Genomic DNA, 18,894 nt, shown 5'->3' on the forward strand with positions numbered 1-18,894 from the left:
TTGTTCAGCGTTCATTACGCTAGCTTAGCAACACCTGTGTAGAGTAGTGTATGGTCCAAGCCCTAGTTTGCTTATAATCATAGCAGTCATAGCTGTCAATTTTTGTAAATAATGGCAGATTTTCAAGCCCCCCAAATCTTCTACCTCGCTTGTTTTATTGTAAGACTGCGCTACCTGCTAGCATCCTTGCAAAAACACAGCTAGTCGTGTTTATTAGCTAGCTTGAACAGGTGTTTGAGCAGTTTAGTAGCATTAATTCTGAGACTCAGCTGATTTTTGGGGGTATTTTTTTTTTGTCTGTGTTAAACTTTCACAAGCTTTATACATAAGGGGCGCAGGAGTATATAACTACCTGGTGAGAAACTTCATAATTCATCTTCTTGTGAACATACTTTTGCACAATTAAGAAAATATGCCATTACCTCCACCAAAGAATTTCAGAATGCAGAATTTTAATGTTATCTCCAGTAGTTGTCTCAAATTACCCCAGGTTACTTTGAGCAATACTCATACATCTGAGAACAAAGACAGACCCAAAACTGCTAAACTTGTTTATAAAATGTAATGTTTTTCATACCAGCAACTGCCTTTCACTTCAAGCAATTTCTTAGTGACAGATTATTTTCTTGTAGACATGGATCTGATTTTAATATTATTACTGCTATTATTACTTGTAGTAGTATTGTTAGTATGTTTATTGACCATGTACATAATCCATATTGAGACCTGAAGCAAATACCTTTGAGCTGGAGAGTATGGCCAAGACATACAGCTACAGCTTCCAGTTAAAAAATGTATTTATGTAGGAAGGTAGGGCATTCTAGTAATGTGTATTTGTGTTACTAGACTCTACAACGCTACTGGGGGCAGAACATGACCTCTGAATCAATAATTCTCCAGTATTTCCCTAACAGTATACCTAATTGCCAAGCAGTCTTTTGCTCTACTTTACATAGCAATGAGCCAGTGCTGTTAGTATCTATAAACTAGACAGGAAGGGTATGGTACCAGGACCATATGCTATATAGTCTGAATCTTCTCATTACTAGGGTTCATATAACTCCCCTACACAGTTGTTTAGTTCAGAACAAGTGAACTGGACTGAAGTGCAATCTTATTGTGGAACTCAGAATCGTACCTTTATTCAGGCCAACATTCAGATAACAATAAAATGATAAATAAATACAATTACTGATCAGTCTATTAGGTACCCCTTGCTGGAACCAGGTTGGACCCCTTTTTGCTTTTAGAGCTGGCTTAATTATTCATGGCGTAGATTCATCAAGGTGCTGGAAATGAAAAAGTGTAACTAATAAAGCGGCAGGGGTAAAAAAAAAAGAAAAGAAAAAAAAGCCCCAAAACATCAATAAACTGAGGGAAAAAACAAGGGAATTCTCTGTTTATATACAACATTATCTATGCTGACATGGTGTGGTCAGATCTTACAAAAAAAGTAAAGTATAAAGTCACAAATATAATTTTAGGTATTGACCTAAAACATACCATCATTTAAAGAGCTGACATTCTGTTGATGTGCACTTGTTAAAACATTTTTTAATATACTATTGGGAATTTTTTTTGTGAGTGAGCTGTTATTGATGCTCAGAAACCATAGTGACCAAATTCTTTACAGGTGCTCCCATTGAACTGTTTCTGAGGTGTCATAGTCATCACCCCCTGCGCTGCACGCCATTTGCTTTTCTTACATCAAGCTTTGAAGATGGTTTCATTGGGTGACATTTACACTGTGACTATATGCAGTCATCGGAAAAAGTAAGTACATCCCCTCTTTGGTCAAGAAAACAATGGATTCAACTCCCTAAGAAGATTTTCTTTTCAATCATTTGTGCCACAAAAATATTAGCAGATGTAATTATTACAGAAAAGTTTTCAGATTAAAATGAACTCCTTGCAGCTTTACCCTTCTTCATAATTGCTCACTACAGCAGTTGTATGATTTTTTGCACATTTTTACACAACCCTAATCCAATGTGTCTCCTGCCAGGTTTAAATCAGGGAGCTTTTGTCTTTTAGGCCGATGTGTAAACCAATACATGTCCCCACACAGTCGCATGTTAAAATATATGCAATAAAAAAGTAGCTCTAACAAGCACTTCATATTGCATTGTTTTCATTCCATCTAATTTTAATTTGCTATTTATTAATAATCGACATCGTTTGTAACAGTTTTTTTGGAACACTTGATGCCACCACCACATCTACTAAACATTTCGCCAGAAGATGGCGCCAATGTAAATTAAACAAGTAAAGCTCTATCCCAGCGCTCCTTAATGCAGGTAGAATCTACTGGGAGCCAGTTGTGATACTTTCAAATTGAACAGAATGTCTGGTCATCTTTAACCCCACATTCATTTAATTTTCTGTGTGTCTTAAAGATATTATGCTGGTGAGAGGTCCATTTAGCCTAAATATTACCCTAAGTCTAGTGTGCTAGAGCACTGATAGCAAGTGGCATCTTAAATATTTTACTATTAAGGATTTAGAATGTCATAAGGGATAGAGACGCTTCGATCTGCTGTAGCAGTGTTGAAGTGAGTTTAAGTAAGGGCACTTAGCTGAAGTAAAATGCAAGGGAGGGGAAAGTGCGCAAGGCTTTGGAAATAGGCATGCAGGCAGTAGACCAATGCAAAGTGTTAAGCGCGGGACAGAGAGGGTTTAGCCCACACCACTCTTCCTCTGTCCAGGAGAAGACCCCGAATCTCTGCTGTGAGGCGGTCACACTCACCAATAATGTGAAAACCAGACGGAGAAGTTTGTCAGATGTTTAAACTAATCGTCGCTTCATTAGACACACGTACCGTCTTTTTTTCTTCTTCTTCCCAACCTTGTCACACAGTTTACAGTCAGGTTACAGTACGCTATCCACGAGGATACCTGGTGTGAGATGCGGCAATGTCGCGAGGAATATGCCCACGCGTAAACTCTGTCGGATGCTTTTGGATTTTCTCGCTGCTCACGTTTGCGGTGAAAGTGATCGACGTGGACACGTACAGCTGTTATGAAGTGAGGACCGCTTTCCAGCAGGTCGGGCCGCTGAACCGGGTACCGGAGACACCTGTCACAGGTGAGCGAGTGGGTTTGGCACCCATGGCGTGGAGCACTTTGGCTAAAGCGCACTATGTGCGTCTGATAGCTTTCCAGAAGCATTTTAGTCTTAAAACGAGTGAAGTCATAACACTAAAGCAAACGCCATACTTAAAAGGTGTAGATGATGTCATGTTAAATCAGCCCAGGATTTGACTTTAATTTAAAAAATAAATAAATAAAAGTCCTTTAATGAATGGGCTCCTGATATCGATTACATTGCTCTTGCGAATGTGGATCACTGTGAATGGCCTTATAAGAGTTAAAAGTTCACTGAGGTGAAAGAAGATATTGCATCTATCTTGTTTTTACCATATTGGTCATATTAGATGGAGAATTTTGAAATAGTTTCGACCAGAGCATGTGTATATAATAATACGATGGATTGCGTGTCCACTTTCCTAGGATGATTTCTGTTCTAAACAGTGTAACATACCGACAAATCTGACATGATCTTAAAGTGAGTGAAGTCTGTCTGAACATGTTTGTCTGTTCTTTCAAGTCAAATATGTCTGTCATCTTGCATTCTTGCGTTTGTGTTTTCTTTATAAATCATATCTCTCAGCTATTATGTACACATTTAAGCTATTCATATATGTGTGAGTCTTGTCTGATATTAATTGGTCTAATATTATCAAATTTGCAGGTTCACGTGCCATCCAGCTGAGACAGGGTTTGTGAGCTACAACAGATCGAGTGTGACGCAAATAGTATCATATGATGAGGACAGTGAAAATAGTGATTGATTTGAAATCTCCTGGTTTCTTTGCAATTATTAAAGATTGACTCACACAAACTTAGAGCGTTTTATATGAATAATTTCTCTACATAGCTACAGCAGTGCTTGGAAACTGTTTTAAAAGCCTTAAAGGTTTTGGGGTCTGTGCTTTCCTCCTGCACACCGAAAAAGAATAATAGAAAAACAAAAAGAGTTAATTTATGAGGATAAACATCAGTTCAATCTTTTCTTGGAGACGTTTATAAACCAGTTTAGACATTAGTCCTGCTGTGGTAATTTTGCTTTTTTGGTAGTAATACTGTGATATGTTGTCACTATTAAATAAGGATGGTGTCAGTTTTAAGATGGAGCAAATTAGTGGCCAGTGACTATATGCAGTCACTGGCCACTATATTAGTTACACTTTGCCTTCACAATGCCTTAATTATGCATAACACAGATTCAGCAAGTTGCTGAAACGTTCCTCAGGGATTTTTAAAATTGGTTTAATGCTGATATGATAGCATCACACAGTTGCGACCCATCCATGATGAGAATTTCCTGTTGTGCCACAGCTCAAAGGCGCTCTAAGGGCTGAGATCTGGTAACTGTGGAGGCCATTTGAGTGCAGTGAACTCACTGGCATGCTCCAGAAACCAGGTTGAGGTGATCTCAGCTTTGTGACATGTTGCATTTTACTATTAGACCCACATCATTACACCAACACCAGCCTAATATAAGGCAGATTTGATTTGACCAATTCTGACAGACTTCTATTTTTTAATTTTGGTGGGCGTGGGTGAATTATAGGCTCAGTTTTCTTTACTTAGCTGGCAGGAGTGGCACCTGGTGTGATCTTCTGCTTCTGTGCTATGCTTTCAGATATGCTCTTCTCTTTATCTTGGTTGTAAACAGTGGTTATTTGAGTTGCCATTGCCTTCCTATCATTTTGAAGAAGTAGGGCCATTCTAATCCAGATAGCTGCCACACACTGGATCCTTTCTCTTTTTCAGACCTTTCTCTGTAAACCCCAGAGATGGTTGTGTGGGAAAATCCCAGTAGATCAGCAATTTCTGAAATACTCACTCCAGCCCATCTGGCACCAACAGCCATGCCACGTTCAAGTCACTTAAATCACCTTTCTTTCTCCTTTCTGATGCTCAGTTTGTCTTGACCATGCTTAAATACACAGAGTTGCAGAAGAATGTGGCTGCTAAATGCATATATTTTAATTCAACAAAGCAATCTCCTACGTTTAACAGTCATCAGTATGTCCTTTTCACCCTATTCTACTCTTTTTGTGTGTGTGTGTTATGTTATTGGTACTGTTATTATTACTAAAACATTTGATGTATGTCTGCTGCATGAGGCATTTTTATCTTGTCACTGCAAAAATCAGTTACCGGTATGTTATTTGACCAGAGGTGATCATTATTTGGCATTCAATGTCTGTATATTGCTGCAGGCCAGAATGCTCAGTGCAGTAGTCACATGCAGGTTGGTGGCAGCTTAAGTATCAACCAGTTAGAGTCTGCATGCTGTAACTGGGAGAAGTGCAACTGATAGCTGAGTGGTAAACATACCAAGAGGTGCATCCAAACCACTCGATATGTTTGTTTAGTAGGGTGTCACTATTAGCAACAGAGAATATTCCTTTGCAAGCAGTAGTTAGCGCTTAATGACAACGAAAGGACCTTCCAAGCACGTCAGCAGTCTGAGACAAGACTTCTGTCACAAACTTTTGCACGCTCAGCTTCTCAAAGAAGCTACATAAATATCTCATTCTGCCACCTGAGAATAAAAGATGTTACACAGAGCGATGCGATGGTATGAAATGGTCTTTCTTCTTAACTGTAACAGTTTTAATTTTGCAGAATGAGGCAGTTGTAACTCCTTAGTCTGGACCATAAGTTAATAAAACATTGCTTTAGTTTCACTGTTGCATTTTGGGCTTACAGCTTGTTTTTCTTTTCTTTTTTTCTTTGAGTGGGTGTTTTGGGTTAGATGCAGTCTTGTCTTCAAAGTGCTCACCAATGGATGGGGTTGTCAGAGTGTAAGATCTGGTGTATATGTGTGTATGTGTACACAATTATGCTACTCTGGTTCAGTTCTCAGATGAAACGCCAACAAAAGCAACGCTTGAAATTTGAAGTGGCAAGACTTCAGTGCTTTTCACAGTCTGATATTTGCTTTAGGATACAGTGCTGCATTTCATGTGTGGTGAACTGATTTCTCACAAAGTGGCAGGAGTGTGGCAGCCAGAGGTCCGTCCAATTGAATGATCCCGTTTCAGATAGATGTACTTTACAGTAGAGATGTTTTCTGCAGATTTGTTTAGTCTGTATTTCTTGTTTTCAAGGACAGCACAAGTGAATTAAGTTGTGGCGTAAGAAGGACTCATATTCTTTAATTATGAAATTAAAACTGCATTGATGAAGCAATAATTCTGTGTAAAACCCAAGTGAGTAATATAAGATGTAAGGACTGGCTGAATTAATTGAGGAGACTTTAAAAGAACTTTGATGTTTTCAAATTTATATTAACACCAATATGATGTTTCATTACCAAACAATTTGCTTTTTAGACAATATTTATTCCCCTGGCTACAATTTATAGTGTAAGGAGAGACTGTCTCAATGCTGGATTCATCATCAAAGGAACTTTGATAATCAGTGACATGAAGTTGCTTATCCTCTGATTTATGGCCTCTTAGGTGCAGTGGTGGAGAGCCAAACACTCCATACTGTGATTACTACGGCATGCTGATATAACCCTTTTGGAGATAGATCATTTGGAAAGTAGACAGCAAGAAGTGCTGCTCGCAGACACATAACTTGATGAATTGGGTTCCTGGATAAATTCTTTAGATATGATCAAAGTATTTTACAGCTCAGTTAAAACCTTTTAAGCAAGCTATTTGATCAGGATTGTATGCGCACCACACTCACGTTTCCCTCCCATTTTCGTATCGCCACGCTAATTCACTGAGTCATTAACAACTGTTTTAGAGAGAAAGAGAAAGTGTCTTGTGTGTTTAATGCAAAAGGGGTGAGGCCGTGTTAATAGAAAGGCGAACGGGAACTCAGTGTGTTATCACATGTCGCCACATCCTTAACCGTTTACAGTGTTAAAGGCTTTGGCAAGCTCTCAAAGTGCACCACAGTCTTTGATTGGCTCTGGCTATGTTGATTACTTTTTTAACTTGGCTTCTCTTACTGAAGCTGTGCACACATGGAGCACACCTACTCCATACAGACTTTATTGAGCACTAGTCCATTTTCTGTCTGGCAGTTTCTCAACCATTTTTTCCCCCAAGTTGGAATGAAAATCAAACAAATAACAACATAAAAAACCCAAAATCTCCAGTTTCTTAAAACTGAGGATGTAAAATCGTAAAAATAAAATAAAAATCTTGCATGGTCTTTGATCTCTTTACTTAGATACTCCAGCCAGTGCTGTCCAGACTGAAGGTGAGATTACCCTGTCTGAGTAGGTTTTCCCATCTTATTGGATTTCAGTCTGACCCAGTCTTGTGTTTCAGATGATTGTGGTCTACGTTACCCTCCTGGCTCACTTATGTGGTGGGAGAAAATGTGATTTTATGATGTCATTTTATCTACCTCTCAAATATAACCATGTACAGTACTGTGCAAAGTCTCAAGCCACCTCACATTTCTTTATATTTTCCTTGGAAAATGGAAAATAAGTAGAGTGATTTATTAAAACATGTTAGGACATGCATGGAAATATAGTATATAAGGCAACAAGAAAGTTTTTGCAATTGCAACAAGCTTGAATATCAGTATTTAGTATGTATCAACTACTTGATTATGATCAACAGAAAAATAAACAAGCATGCCCATCTGATATTATGCTGCTTCATCAGGTTGCATCTGTTTGCCTGCCAGCCTAACATCTCTCTTTCTGCTCTGTCTGTGCCCTTTAGTGTGGTTTTAGACTCTTTAGACTCTCACTGTAGGCTGTTCCAGATTGGGGTATGGGAAAGTTAAACATTTCATTTGAGTTTCAAAGTAGTCCAAAAATGCAGGTATGTGGCAGAGACCCTTTTGAAATGTGTTTGGGTTCAACATGGCCTATCCAAAGCATCACAAATCTGTATAGAGCAAATATCCTGAAAGTTCCGTGGATCTTTGGATTTCAAAGGGAACTAACTTCCTGAGGCAGGAGAAGGGTAACTGCATTAATTACTCACTTTCTCACTTTCTAACAAAGTTATTCTTGTTCTCAGAAAAATATTAGAAAAAAAACAGCAGTATCAGGAAACCACAAACCACCTGCTCATTAGTGCATACCAAATCCAAACAACATTTCCATACTATACTGAGGCGATGTGAGCTACCTATGAATAAATTAGTACCAGAGTTGGTGCAACATATCTTCTTCTTCTAAGCATTATACTGTAGAAAACTCAAATGTGATACTTTAGTACTACATAGGCGTGGCATGTGAACAGTGGTAAACAGCAGTAGAGTTTCTTCACTCAGATGTTTTGGCTTGTTCAATGAAGGGTGCTGAGATGTTGCTGAAGGGATCATGGCTAACAAATCAAGACCCCTGAGCCATGTCATTAATGGTAAATTACCCCAGAGGTATTTGTCATCTGAGGACAATTAAGGGGATTAGAAATCAAAGTTGACGTCTAGAGGGGTGTGTTAAAGTTCAGCCAGGCAGAATGAGCAGTATGTAGATTAGGCACTAATTACAGAGCTCAGTATAATGGCCAATTGGATTGCGTGTAGAATCACATAAAAAATACATACCTTCAACTTGTAGACCATGTACAAAGAAAATCTTGCTGTATTTCTGCACCGCAGTATTCTCTGCATGTTTCTTATATAACATTCTGATTGCCTGGAAAGGCTGGTATGAGAGTTTATCAGTTCTTGTAGATTTTCAAGATATACTAAATATGCAGTTAATCAATGAATTAATTCATTTTTGGGTGGAGTGGAGGTAGTAGAGTGGTGTATAGTTTGGAGAGGCTGGCACTAATAAAAAGACAGGAAACTAAGCTGGAATGGGCAGAGTGCTTTATTGAAACATGTGCAAACATATGTGGAAATACAGTATATAAGGCAAAAAAAACCCCAGAGTCGCCAGGTAGGAGGTTCATGGAAGTCAAACATGCAGAGGTTGACAGAGGAAGATGATAGGGATAGGGTGAGGTGGAGGCAGATGCGCTGTGAAAGAAGTTTTTCCAGCACCCTTGCAATGTGTTTTTGATGGTACAAAGAAAATCATCAGTACATAAGTATTCATTATTCATTCATTCATTAATAAAAAATGTATTTGTACTTACAAGGGCATAGCAGTTGAAAAGGGATCACTGGTAAGTAATCAAGAATTGGAGTCACTGATTTGCAAAAGTTTGTGTAAGGAATTTAAAAAAGTAGCACTTAATTAGACAGAAACAGCATCATGAAGATGAACAAAGATTGCAAACTCATAACAAGGTTACAAAAAATTAACAATTACATAATGAAGGGTCAGTACTGAGTGACCACCACGATACTTGTGTAAAGCTGCGAGCCGTGGCTGAGATTGCAGAGACAATTGCTGTTTTATATCATAGAGGAAAAGAGAAACAAAATCTGGACACTTACTTATTTCCCAGCAATAAAATAAATAATAAAATAAAACGGCTGTAAATCCTACAAAGTTTTTGCTTGAGTTTGTTAAGCTCAAATTTGGGTTATCTGATTCAAAATGCACTGTGACGACGTAGAGCCAAATGACAAAAAAATTATATATAGATGTGATTTTATGCAGGAATGCCTTAAAGGCAACAGCGTTGACACTGTGCAACATATGAATCCTTCCACCTGAAGGTTTGAGGCATGATTGGGAAACTGCTGTTAAGTCAACATCCTCAAGCACTTTGACAGAGCTATTCAAATTCAAATTCAAATTTTATTTGTCACGTACACAGTCATACACAGTACGATATGTAGTGAAATGCTTGGACAACTGCTCGTGACCTAAAGAAAACAAAAAAGGAAAGGCTATGAATAAGATAGGAAATAAATATGAAAAATTAAAAAGGGTAAATTTAACTAGGAAGGAATAAAATATAAATTAAGGTTAAAAATGAAATAACTGTACAACACAAATTAGAATGAAGGGTAAATTTAACTGGGAAGAATAAGATAAAATATATAAATTAAAGTTGAAAATAAAATAACTGTACAACAAAATACACAATACACAATATAGAACTATATAAGAATGTATGAAGAAATCTAAATATAAATAAATATATACACAATAACAGCAGCTGTACAAGTATTAACTGGAAATGAAGAATATAGTGACCAGTGTTGTGCAAAAACAATGTCCAGAAAGTCCAGTGTGTGTGTAAGAACCATATGTGTGGGTCAGTACTGTGTGGTGGTGTGATTGAGAGACCGTATCGCCTGCGGGAAGAAGCTCCTCCTCAGTCTCTCTGTGTTGGTCTTCAGGGAGCGGAATCGCTTTCCTGACCTCAACAGAGAGAACAGTCTGTTGTTGGGATGGCTGAGGTCCTTCACGATCTTCCTGGCCTTGGTCCAGCACCGCCTGCTGTAGATTGAGTGCAGGTCAGGGAGCTCGGAGCGGATGGTGCGCTCAGCTGACCGCACAACCCTCTGTAGAGCTCGTCTGTCCTGCATGGTGCTGTTCCCGAACCAGGTTAAGATGTTTCCCGCCAGGATGCTCTCTATGGTGCACGAGTAAAAGTTCCTGAGCACCTTGGAGGGCAGTTGGAAGTCTCTCAAGCGTCTGAGGTGGTAGAGACGCTGTCGGGCCTTTTTCACCACGGTGTTGATGTGACAGGACCATGACAGGTCCTGCGTGATGTGAACTCCGAGGTATTTGAAGCTGTCCACTCTCTCCACTGGGCACTCGTTGATGACGGGGGTCTGGTAGTTCCTCTCCTGCTTAGTGCTGAAGTCCACTATCAGCTCCTTTGTCTTACTGACGTTTAGAAGGAGGTTGTTCCTCTGGCACCAGTTCTCCAGATTCCTAATCTCCTTCACGTAGGCCGTCTCGTTGTTATCAGAGATCAGGCCCACCACGACGGTGTCGTCAGCAAACTTGATGATGGTGGTGGAGCTGGTAGTGGCCACACAGTCATATGTGTACAGAGAGTACAGCAGGGGGCTCAGAACACACCCCTGGGGGGCTCCAGTGCTGAGAGTGGTGGAGGCTGAGACATGTCCGCCCATCCTTACTGCCTGTGGTCTGCCAGTTAGGAAGTTGGAGATCCACTGACACATAGATGAGCTGAGTCCCAGATGCTCCAGCTTGGTGGTGAGTGTGGAGGGAATTATGGTATTAAATGCAGAGCTGTAGTCTATGAAGAGCATTTTAACATAATTCCCCCTTCTAGTGTCCAAGTGAGTGAGTGATGTGTGGAGGAGATGAGAGATGGCATCGTCTGTGGAACGATTTGGACGGTAAGCGAACTGTAGTGGGTCCAGTGTGTCTGGTAGTGAAGAAATGATGAAGTCTCTGACCAGGCGTTCAAAGCACTTCATCACTACTGAGGTGAGGGCTACAGGGCGATAGTCATTGAGAGAAGCAGGGTGGGGTTTCTTCGGGACAGGAACAATGATGGACTCTTTGAAGCATGTGGGGATCACCGACTGAGATAAAGAGATGTTGAATATCTCAGTGAACACAGGAGCTAGCTGGTATGCGCAGTCTCTTAGGATACGACCTGGGATGCCGTCTGGTCCTGCTGCTTTCCTGGTGTTTACTCTCTTGAAGGCTCTCCTTACTTCATGCTCGGAGATGACGAGCACGTTTCCGGTGCTGGCAGTATCTTCCTGTCTGCAGCCGTTAGCGCCGCTAACACTAGCATTGTTGGAGACCTTAGCTGCAGCCTCGAAGCGAGCATAGAAAGTGTTCAGCTCGTCTGCCAAAGTCACGGCCGCGTTCGTCATACCGGTTGTTGGTGCTTTATAGTCCGTTATTGTCCTTAGTCCCCGCCACAGGCTCCTAGAGTCACTCTGTTGGAGTTGTGACTCTAGTTTCCTCCCGTAGCGCTGCTTCGCCTCTTTCACCGCCCTCCGCACGTTATATGACGCGGCTTTGTACGGGTCCATGTCCCCCGTCATGAGTCCCGTGTTGTAGGCAGCGGTGCGGGATCTCAGAGCGTCGCGGATGGTTTTATCCACCCACGGCTTCTGGTTGGGAAACGTTGTGATAGTCTTTGTCTCCACGGTATCATCCGCTAGTTTCCCGATGAATCCCACAACCGCTTCCGTAAACACGTTGACGTCATCGTCGGAGCTGTTTCTGAACATGCCCCAGTCTGCGTCATCGAGTGCGTCCTGTAACGCGGCCACCGATTGATCCGTCCAGCGCGCGACCTTCCTCTGAACCGGAACTTCCTGTTTCAGCCTTTGTTTGTATTTTGGCATGAGGAAGATGGCGGCGTGATCAGATTTGCCAAACGGGGGGCGGGATTGTGCCTTGTAGCCGTCCTTGACCGTAGTGTAGCAGTGGTCCAGTGTCCTTTCACCCCTGGTGGGGCAGGTGATGTGTTGATAAAAGTTCGGCGCTGCGCGTTTGAGGTTGGCGCTATTAAAGTCCCCCGTCACAATAAGCGCAGCGTCCCGGTGTTGTGTCTGGTGCTGTGTGAGTGCCTCATGCAGCTCGCATAAGGCGGTGACCGTGTCCGCTTGTGGTGGAATATAAACGGCACTTACAATGACCGATGTAAATTCCCGAGGTAGATAAAAAGGACGACACATGATGGACAGTAGTTCCAGATTTGGTGTGCAGGAGCGTGTGAGGGGAACAACGTTCGCACTGTTGCACCAGTTGTTGTTCACCATTAAACACACGCCGCCTCCCCTTGACTTCCCCGAGTCCCGTGTCCTGTCCATGCGGTGAACCGAGAAGAACTCGGCCGGCTGGATGGCGTGGTCCGGCACCGCTGGGTTCAGCCATGTCTCGGTGAAGCAGAGGAGATTGCAGTCCCGAATGTCTCTCTGGAACTTTATCCTGGCCCTGAGGTCGTCAAGCTTGTTCTCCAGTGACTGGACGTTGGCGAGCAGGATGCTAGGCAGAGGTGTGCGGTGTGCACGAGCTCTCAGCCTGTTCCTGACGCCGGCTCGCTTCCCTCTAGGCCGCCGCCGCTGGGTAGTTTGCCAAGTATAATGGGGGAAATTTGCTATTGTTGCTATCAACTGTTGCTTTTTCCGAATGTGTCCTTTTGTTTTTTGACTTTGCAGAAGTTTTCATTCATGTTGTAACTGAGCAGCCTTTTAAGACCCATGCTACATTCAAGTGACTTAATGTTAACCAGTCACGCAGCAATGAAAGACAGAAATAGGATGGGTTTTAAAGATTTGTATGTTGGCTATACTGCAATTACAAAGGCATTATGGTTAAAACATTTTCACAAAGATGAAAATTGATACATACAGTACAATATGTCCTGTATTGTAGACTTCAGTGAGTCGTGGGCCTGCGTTCACAGGTTCCATACTTCTCCTTCATGTAGAAAGCACCAAATAAATATTCAAAAAGATAAAAAAGAACAAATTCAGGAGTTGTTCGCTACGACAGGGGGGGAAAGCAGTGGCATGGGCTGATTGCAGGAAATGGCTCAGTATATTTGGTACACAGCCTGTCCTGTCTGCTGCGGTGGCTTTAAGAGTCAAAGTTTTCCTGAGTATCACTTACTCCACACAGTTACGCTCAGTGGACGAAGAAGCCAGGCTGAATTCCACTATGAGTCCCTGGATATTACTTTCATATCACAGATAACACGCAAACACAAAAGAGAGAAGGAGCCAGCCAGTGAATTGAGCAGGGTCAGGGACAGAAGCGGAGAGAGGACATGCACCACATATAGGGAAATCTTAGCCTAAAAATGGAGCAAAAACAATACTTTGTCCTTTCAGAAATCTTTAAAGAAAAACTTGATGTATTTTTAATGTCAAATAAGCATAAATTAAGCTTAATTCAAGTATTTCCCAGAGTAATAAATGACACTAAAATTGTTATTGGATGTTTTATTACAGGATCAAACGCTACAAATGTTTGTGAAGCACTTCTAAAACTAACAGTTTGAGCTTTTTTTTGCATGTCATTTGTTCTATAACTCAACTGTTTGTCCACGCTAAAGAGGTCCGAACTGGGTGGAGATTTTAAAATCTATACAGTGACTGACCTATTTAATCCAAAGTGTATGAAATGAACAAACGAGTTAACTCTAAGCACATGCTTGCTCTGCTTCTTAAAGGTTGTTTACTGTAGTAGTTGCTGGATGGTTCTTAAATTTTTCATTCTCAGAAAGTTCATGACTTTTGTGCAGTGGAGGATGTCAGCTTTAAGTCAATCATTGTTGGAAGATGGGATGTGTATGTTTAAATTACCCCTCTGCAAACAAATAAATGTTAGATCAATTTGGGTCTGTTTACCCAATTTGAGCTTTATATGAGCGTTTTGATTTGATTTGGGCTTTTAAAGTGATTAGAATCTCAATATTAGGCTCCATGTAATAATAGCCAGGGCCAATACAGAAGGGCTGGACTGCTACAGAGATAGAGATAATGAGCTGTAAGGGGCAGGACAGCCAGTTATGACTTCACTCATCTGGCTCTGAGATGGGAACAAATGGAGCCTCACTGGGTAATTAAGAGACACCCAGGCCTCACAAGGATATGCCAGGCAAATGGGGATGAGGGAGGGAGGGAGGAGAAGGGAAAGAGGGATTCAGAATGAAACCCTATTGTGTTTCATGGTGGGATTTGGACAGTGAGGCACTGGTCTTGTGGTCTGTCCTTAGGCCATGCTTTAGGCTCTGGTTACAACACCTGCCTCCAGCCACTCCTGTTCAGCCCTTCCCCCAGTAAAATGAGTTATCATACCAGACTTATACATTATGAAAATGGAAAATGAGCATGTGCATTTGTGCAAATAAATGTGGGAAAGGGCCGTTTCAGTGACATTGTAATTGTATTTATAAAGTATTAAAAGCACTGGTGAGAAGTAGGTAACACTGGTAGAGTACTACTGTACAAATTTCTAGTTGAACTAAACTATGTGCTTGTAATTAAATTGTAATTAAACTGTTCTTTTTTTATTGTATTAGCTGATGAACTGGAGTATTGTGATTAACAGGAGGTTTTTTTATAGATGTGATTTCCCACCGTTGTTGCTTGTATTTGTGTTTGTGCTTGTGTGTAAACCTTTGTGTGTTTGCATTGCACCAGTGTACATCCTGATATGACCGATGTGCTCAGTCACATCAAATTGAGACAACAATATATTTACCAGGAAAATATTATGGCTGGAAACATGGATGATGACTTTCACTTCCTGTCCTCTGGCTCTTCTGTCTGTTAACGTTATAGCTTGTCTAAATTTGGATTGACCAAAAAAAGAGAACAGCAAATAAACTAAACCTGCTTTTTTACTTTCTTAGATGCAGATCTGTTGTTTTGTAAGCACCAAGGCCCATCCTGCTGCACCCGGAAGATGGAGGAGAGCTACCAGTTTGCTGTAAAACGGGAAACTCTCCATAACATTCAGGCCTACACCCATGAGATTAAGCATGTGATCGCTTTCCATGTCGATGCCTTCCAGGGTAAGTTCATATACAATGGGGGTCAAGCTAGGGCTGAATTGACCTGAAACTGTTTTTTATGTATAGTATAATTATTCAGCGTGTTGGTAAGTTGTTATGCTTCACCTACGTATGACATACCTGCAGCACACTGTACCTGCCACTGCATGGGACTGATAGCCCAGAGAGGCTGGCTTCTGCAAAGAATCAAGCTAGAAAACCCAGCGTTTGTTGACCTGTAACTGAACTTTATTTCCTCTACTAGAATCCAGATTAAACAATAAAATAAGCAAATATCTAAGTTTATTTGCTTGTTTCCAGGCAAGAATATTTATTTGTAAGTTTTCACTCAGATTCCCAGGACCTTGGTAACTGGCGTGCAGGCAAGTGTAACTGAGGAAATGGGCATGGTCCCACTTCTTCTCTGGGTTTGGCAGCAACAGAAATATGAAGCAGGATCACTGAGGGTAGACGGGAAAAGAGAGTATGGAGGTCTTTTTCTTAGCCTCTAGTGTTTTGTGGAAGATGGTCTGCTTCAGAACGGTCCAGTCCTGCTCCTGGGACAGTAAAACAATGACTGCAGTCCTTGGAAAAATAAATTATAGTAGTTTTGAAGTAGGGTGTAACAATCCTTGAAAGTAATAGTTCTTTTTGCTTTTGTTCTTTATTTATTTATATAATTTTTGTTTGTGATGCCTCTTTGATATAAAAAATCTTTGCTGTAGATAAAAGCCTATCTTGGAAGTTAAAGGTCTTTGTGCTACACACAACTAAATCAAGCAGTGCACCAGCTTCCCAAGTTTGCCCTCCCTCCTCCACTAATTGCAGTGTCATTTAAATAAAAAAAACAAATCTAAAACAGACCAGGTTTTTCCTCCAGTACAATGCCACTCGGTAGGAAACATGCCTCGGATGTTTTAGTGCTACAGGAATTTTAGTACCATGCAATTAGTTTTATATGGCCACAAACTGCTTTGATGCAGCATTGGCCAGATTTTTGATACAAAGGAAGCAAGAAACACTGCTGGTCTTGGTGTCTAATATGAAATAATGGAGTAATAACGGGTAAGGGAACGGTCCTGTACATCGATGCCATGGAAATTACTGCTCACGTTTAACTCATGTATGTCATCTGGAAAGTGTATACTCATCCCCATAATGTTTCTTGAACTAAAATGAAAGCTATGTGAAATTCCACTGCTTGAACACAAAGCATTTTTATAAGTGTTTAAACGTTTCTAGAGATAAGCTCCTCTTACAGCATGCTCATAAACCAATTAAGTGAAATAGCTGTGTTTGTCCTTTTCAGGGTTATTATTATTCCTCCCTCCTTACCTCATGTCTGAGCCTTCCTCGTGAATGAAGATCAGGTGTTCAACATATCCTGAAAAGGCCAAGATGGAAAATAACAATGGAATAACAATAGAAACTGGATGGTGCCGAAAATGATGATGTCACTAGGCTTTAATTTTCAAGGCCTTCTAAGGACAGTCTCTGAGCTGTCTGAGAGCCTGTAGTGGAATGTGAAGTAGCCGGTGCCTCATATACTGAAGTAACAAGAATATGAATTTGTCTGATAACATTGGTGCTGTTATTTAAACTCTAAATGATAGGAAATTGTCTGTGGATCACCTTTTCCTCCTATTTCTTTTTGTTTGCTCTCAGCTTATATTCAGGTGTGTGCAGCAAATCTCACGACGGGTGCAGTGTCTGAGTGTTTTTTTACACTGTTGTTCATATTATTTGAACTCAAAGCTCTCATGCTGATTGGTAAGGTTAGCCAAAAGGATATGCACACTGGAAGTTACATGGGGGTGTGTGAGGAGTGTGTCTGCATGTATATGTGCTTTCGTTGGACATCGTTTGTTTTGACAGCCTTAAATTTCCTACTGTGCTTTGTCTTATGTGGGAGTTGCCATGTCATGAGTATGACCCCCTAAATGCAGACCACATGTGCGCTTGTGTTCCTGTAATAATGTGAATAAACAGGTTTGCCTGCTAGCTTCAAAATCTTGAAAATATACAATTAACCTTAGCTATAGTCCTTCCACCTCATCATACCAGTAAAACCCACAGCCCTAAAACCCACAGCCAGGTTATTAATTTTCAGGCATCAGCCCCTCTCTTCCTTATCATTCATTCTTCCTAACATTAAACCTCCCACAGGATCCTCACAGATACACCTAGGTCAGCTCACTACTCTCCCTCTCTCAACCATAGCACAAACAGTCATAGTCTAATCCATGTCATAGCTGATAAGGAATGGTCATTGGGCACTGATGGTTGGTAGGTGTGAACCACAGAGCCCGCTCTAAGCTCGGTCAGCTTAAAATTGCCATCAAGGGCTTTCGGCTGTCACCCTGCCATAGCCAATCAGATCTGGCGTGATCTCGCTTGGAAACTTTTCTGTGGCCTAATGTTTTCTTGCTTGTTGTAAAAGGATTCTTACTAGGATTTTAGTAGATTCTTGTTCAGGGAACTCTTGTTTGCAAGCTGTTGAAAAGGAAAATGAATTTCATGTGTTTGTCTGTCTGTGTGTGTGGTGTCTGCGTGTGTGTGAGAGTGTGAACGACAGGTGGGAATGATGAGCAAGAGAGTAGGTATCTGGGTATATAGTCACGAGGCTGGGATGGCAGATGTCAGGAAAATGCTGACACTTTTGATCACTAGTGACACCGATATGAGAGGGGGGGGGGCCTGACTCACAGCTAAAGGCCATTAATGTTTGTGTAATATAGAAATTTTGAACATGTGTATATTACATGTGCAGGATATTGTGTGTCTGTGTGTGAGCATATACATATGCACCAAAGACATGTAAGCATGTACAATATTTACCACCTTCACTAGACACTGTGGCCACCTTGAGGCTCAAGTTGTCCTCACAAGACTTGACAAATACTTTTTCAGAGAAATGTACTCTCTTGGCTTAAATATCATACAAAGTGAGTGCACTACATTTGAAACTTTGCAGTACGTGCCCTTTGAGGACAAGGAGTTAATTTGAGAAAGAGTGACAGGGACTGAAAACCACGCCATATAAAGAACGATTACTTTTCTCACTGAGGTGGCATAATTAGCTGATCCTTGTTTCATCATCCAGGAACTCTCCAGACGCCTGGCAGGCTATGCGTGTGCTTCTGTGTGCGTGTGTGTGCGCGTGTATTTCAGCACATGAATTTCAGACCCAATGTGATCGAAAACCACAATCGAAGACTTGAAGATACTTGAAGGCCTCGGCTTTTAAAGGCATAATGCAGAATAAGAAGACGAACTAATGGGGGGAATAGATAATGGGAATGCACAATAATAAGTGAGTCACTGTGAGATTGTTTGTCTTCCCAGGTGGCTTAGTTCTGCCTACAGTAATTGTCCCCCTGCCTTTTGGGAATTTACAGCTCTTCTAATTGCCTTTTTAGACAGTAGTTTCCATGTTAGTTGCTCTTTGCACTCACAACCCCATGCCTCTCATTTCCTCTCTCTCAGCACT

At 41.1% G+C, this 18,894-nt stretch overlaps 1 protein-coding gene across 2 annotated transcripts in view; it reads left to right on the forward strand.

Annotated features, from left to right (window-relative positions):
* Nucleotides 1–2,665: 2,665 nt before the first annotated feature.
* Nucleotides 2,666–18,894, forward strand: part of gpc5c (glypican 5c) — a 112,604-nt gene continuing 96,375 nt past the window's right edge. For both annotated transcript variants that reach the window (XM_085388424.1, XM_085388425.1), the window contains exons 1-2: nt 2,666–3,085; nt 15,264–15,425. In XM_085388424.1, the coding sequence (XP_085244550.1) occupies nt 2,914–3,085; nt 15,264–15,425 (334 nt within the window). In that variant the 5' untranslated portion in view covers nt 2,666–2,913. The remainder of the gene's footprint in view (nt 3,086–15,263; nt 15,426–18,894) is intronic.

The sequence above is a fragment of the Rhamphochromis longiceps genome, linkage group LG18 (genome assembly GCF_057381845.1).
Source record: "Rhamphochromis longiceps isolate RC_006_pf linkage group LG18, R_longiceps_female_GT1.1, whole genome shotgun sequence".
In the NCBI taxonomy this organism is placed as follows: domain Eukaryota; kingdom Metazoa; phylum Chordata; class Actinopteri; order Cichliformes; family Cichlidae; genus Rhamphochromis; species Rhamphochromis longiceps.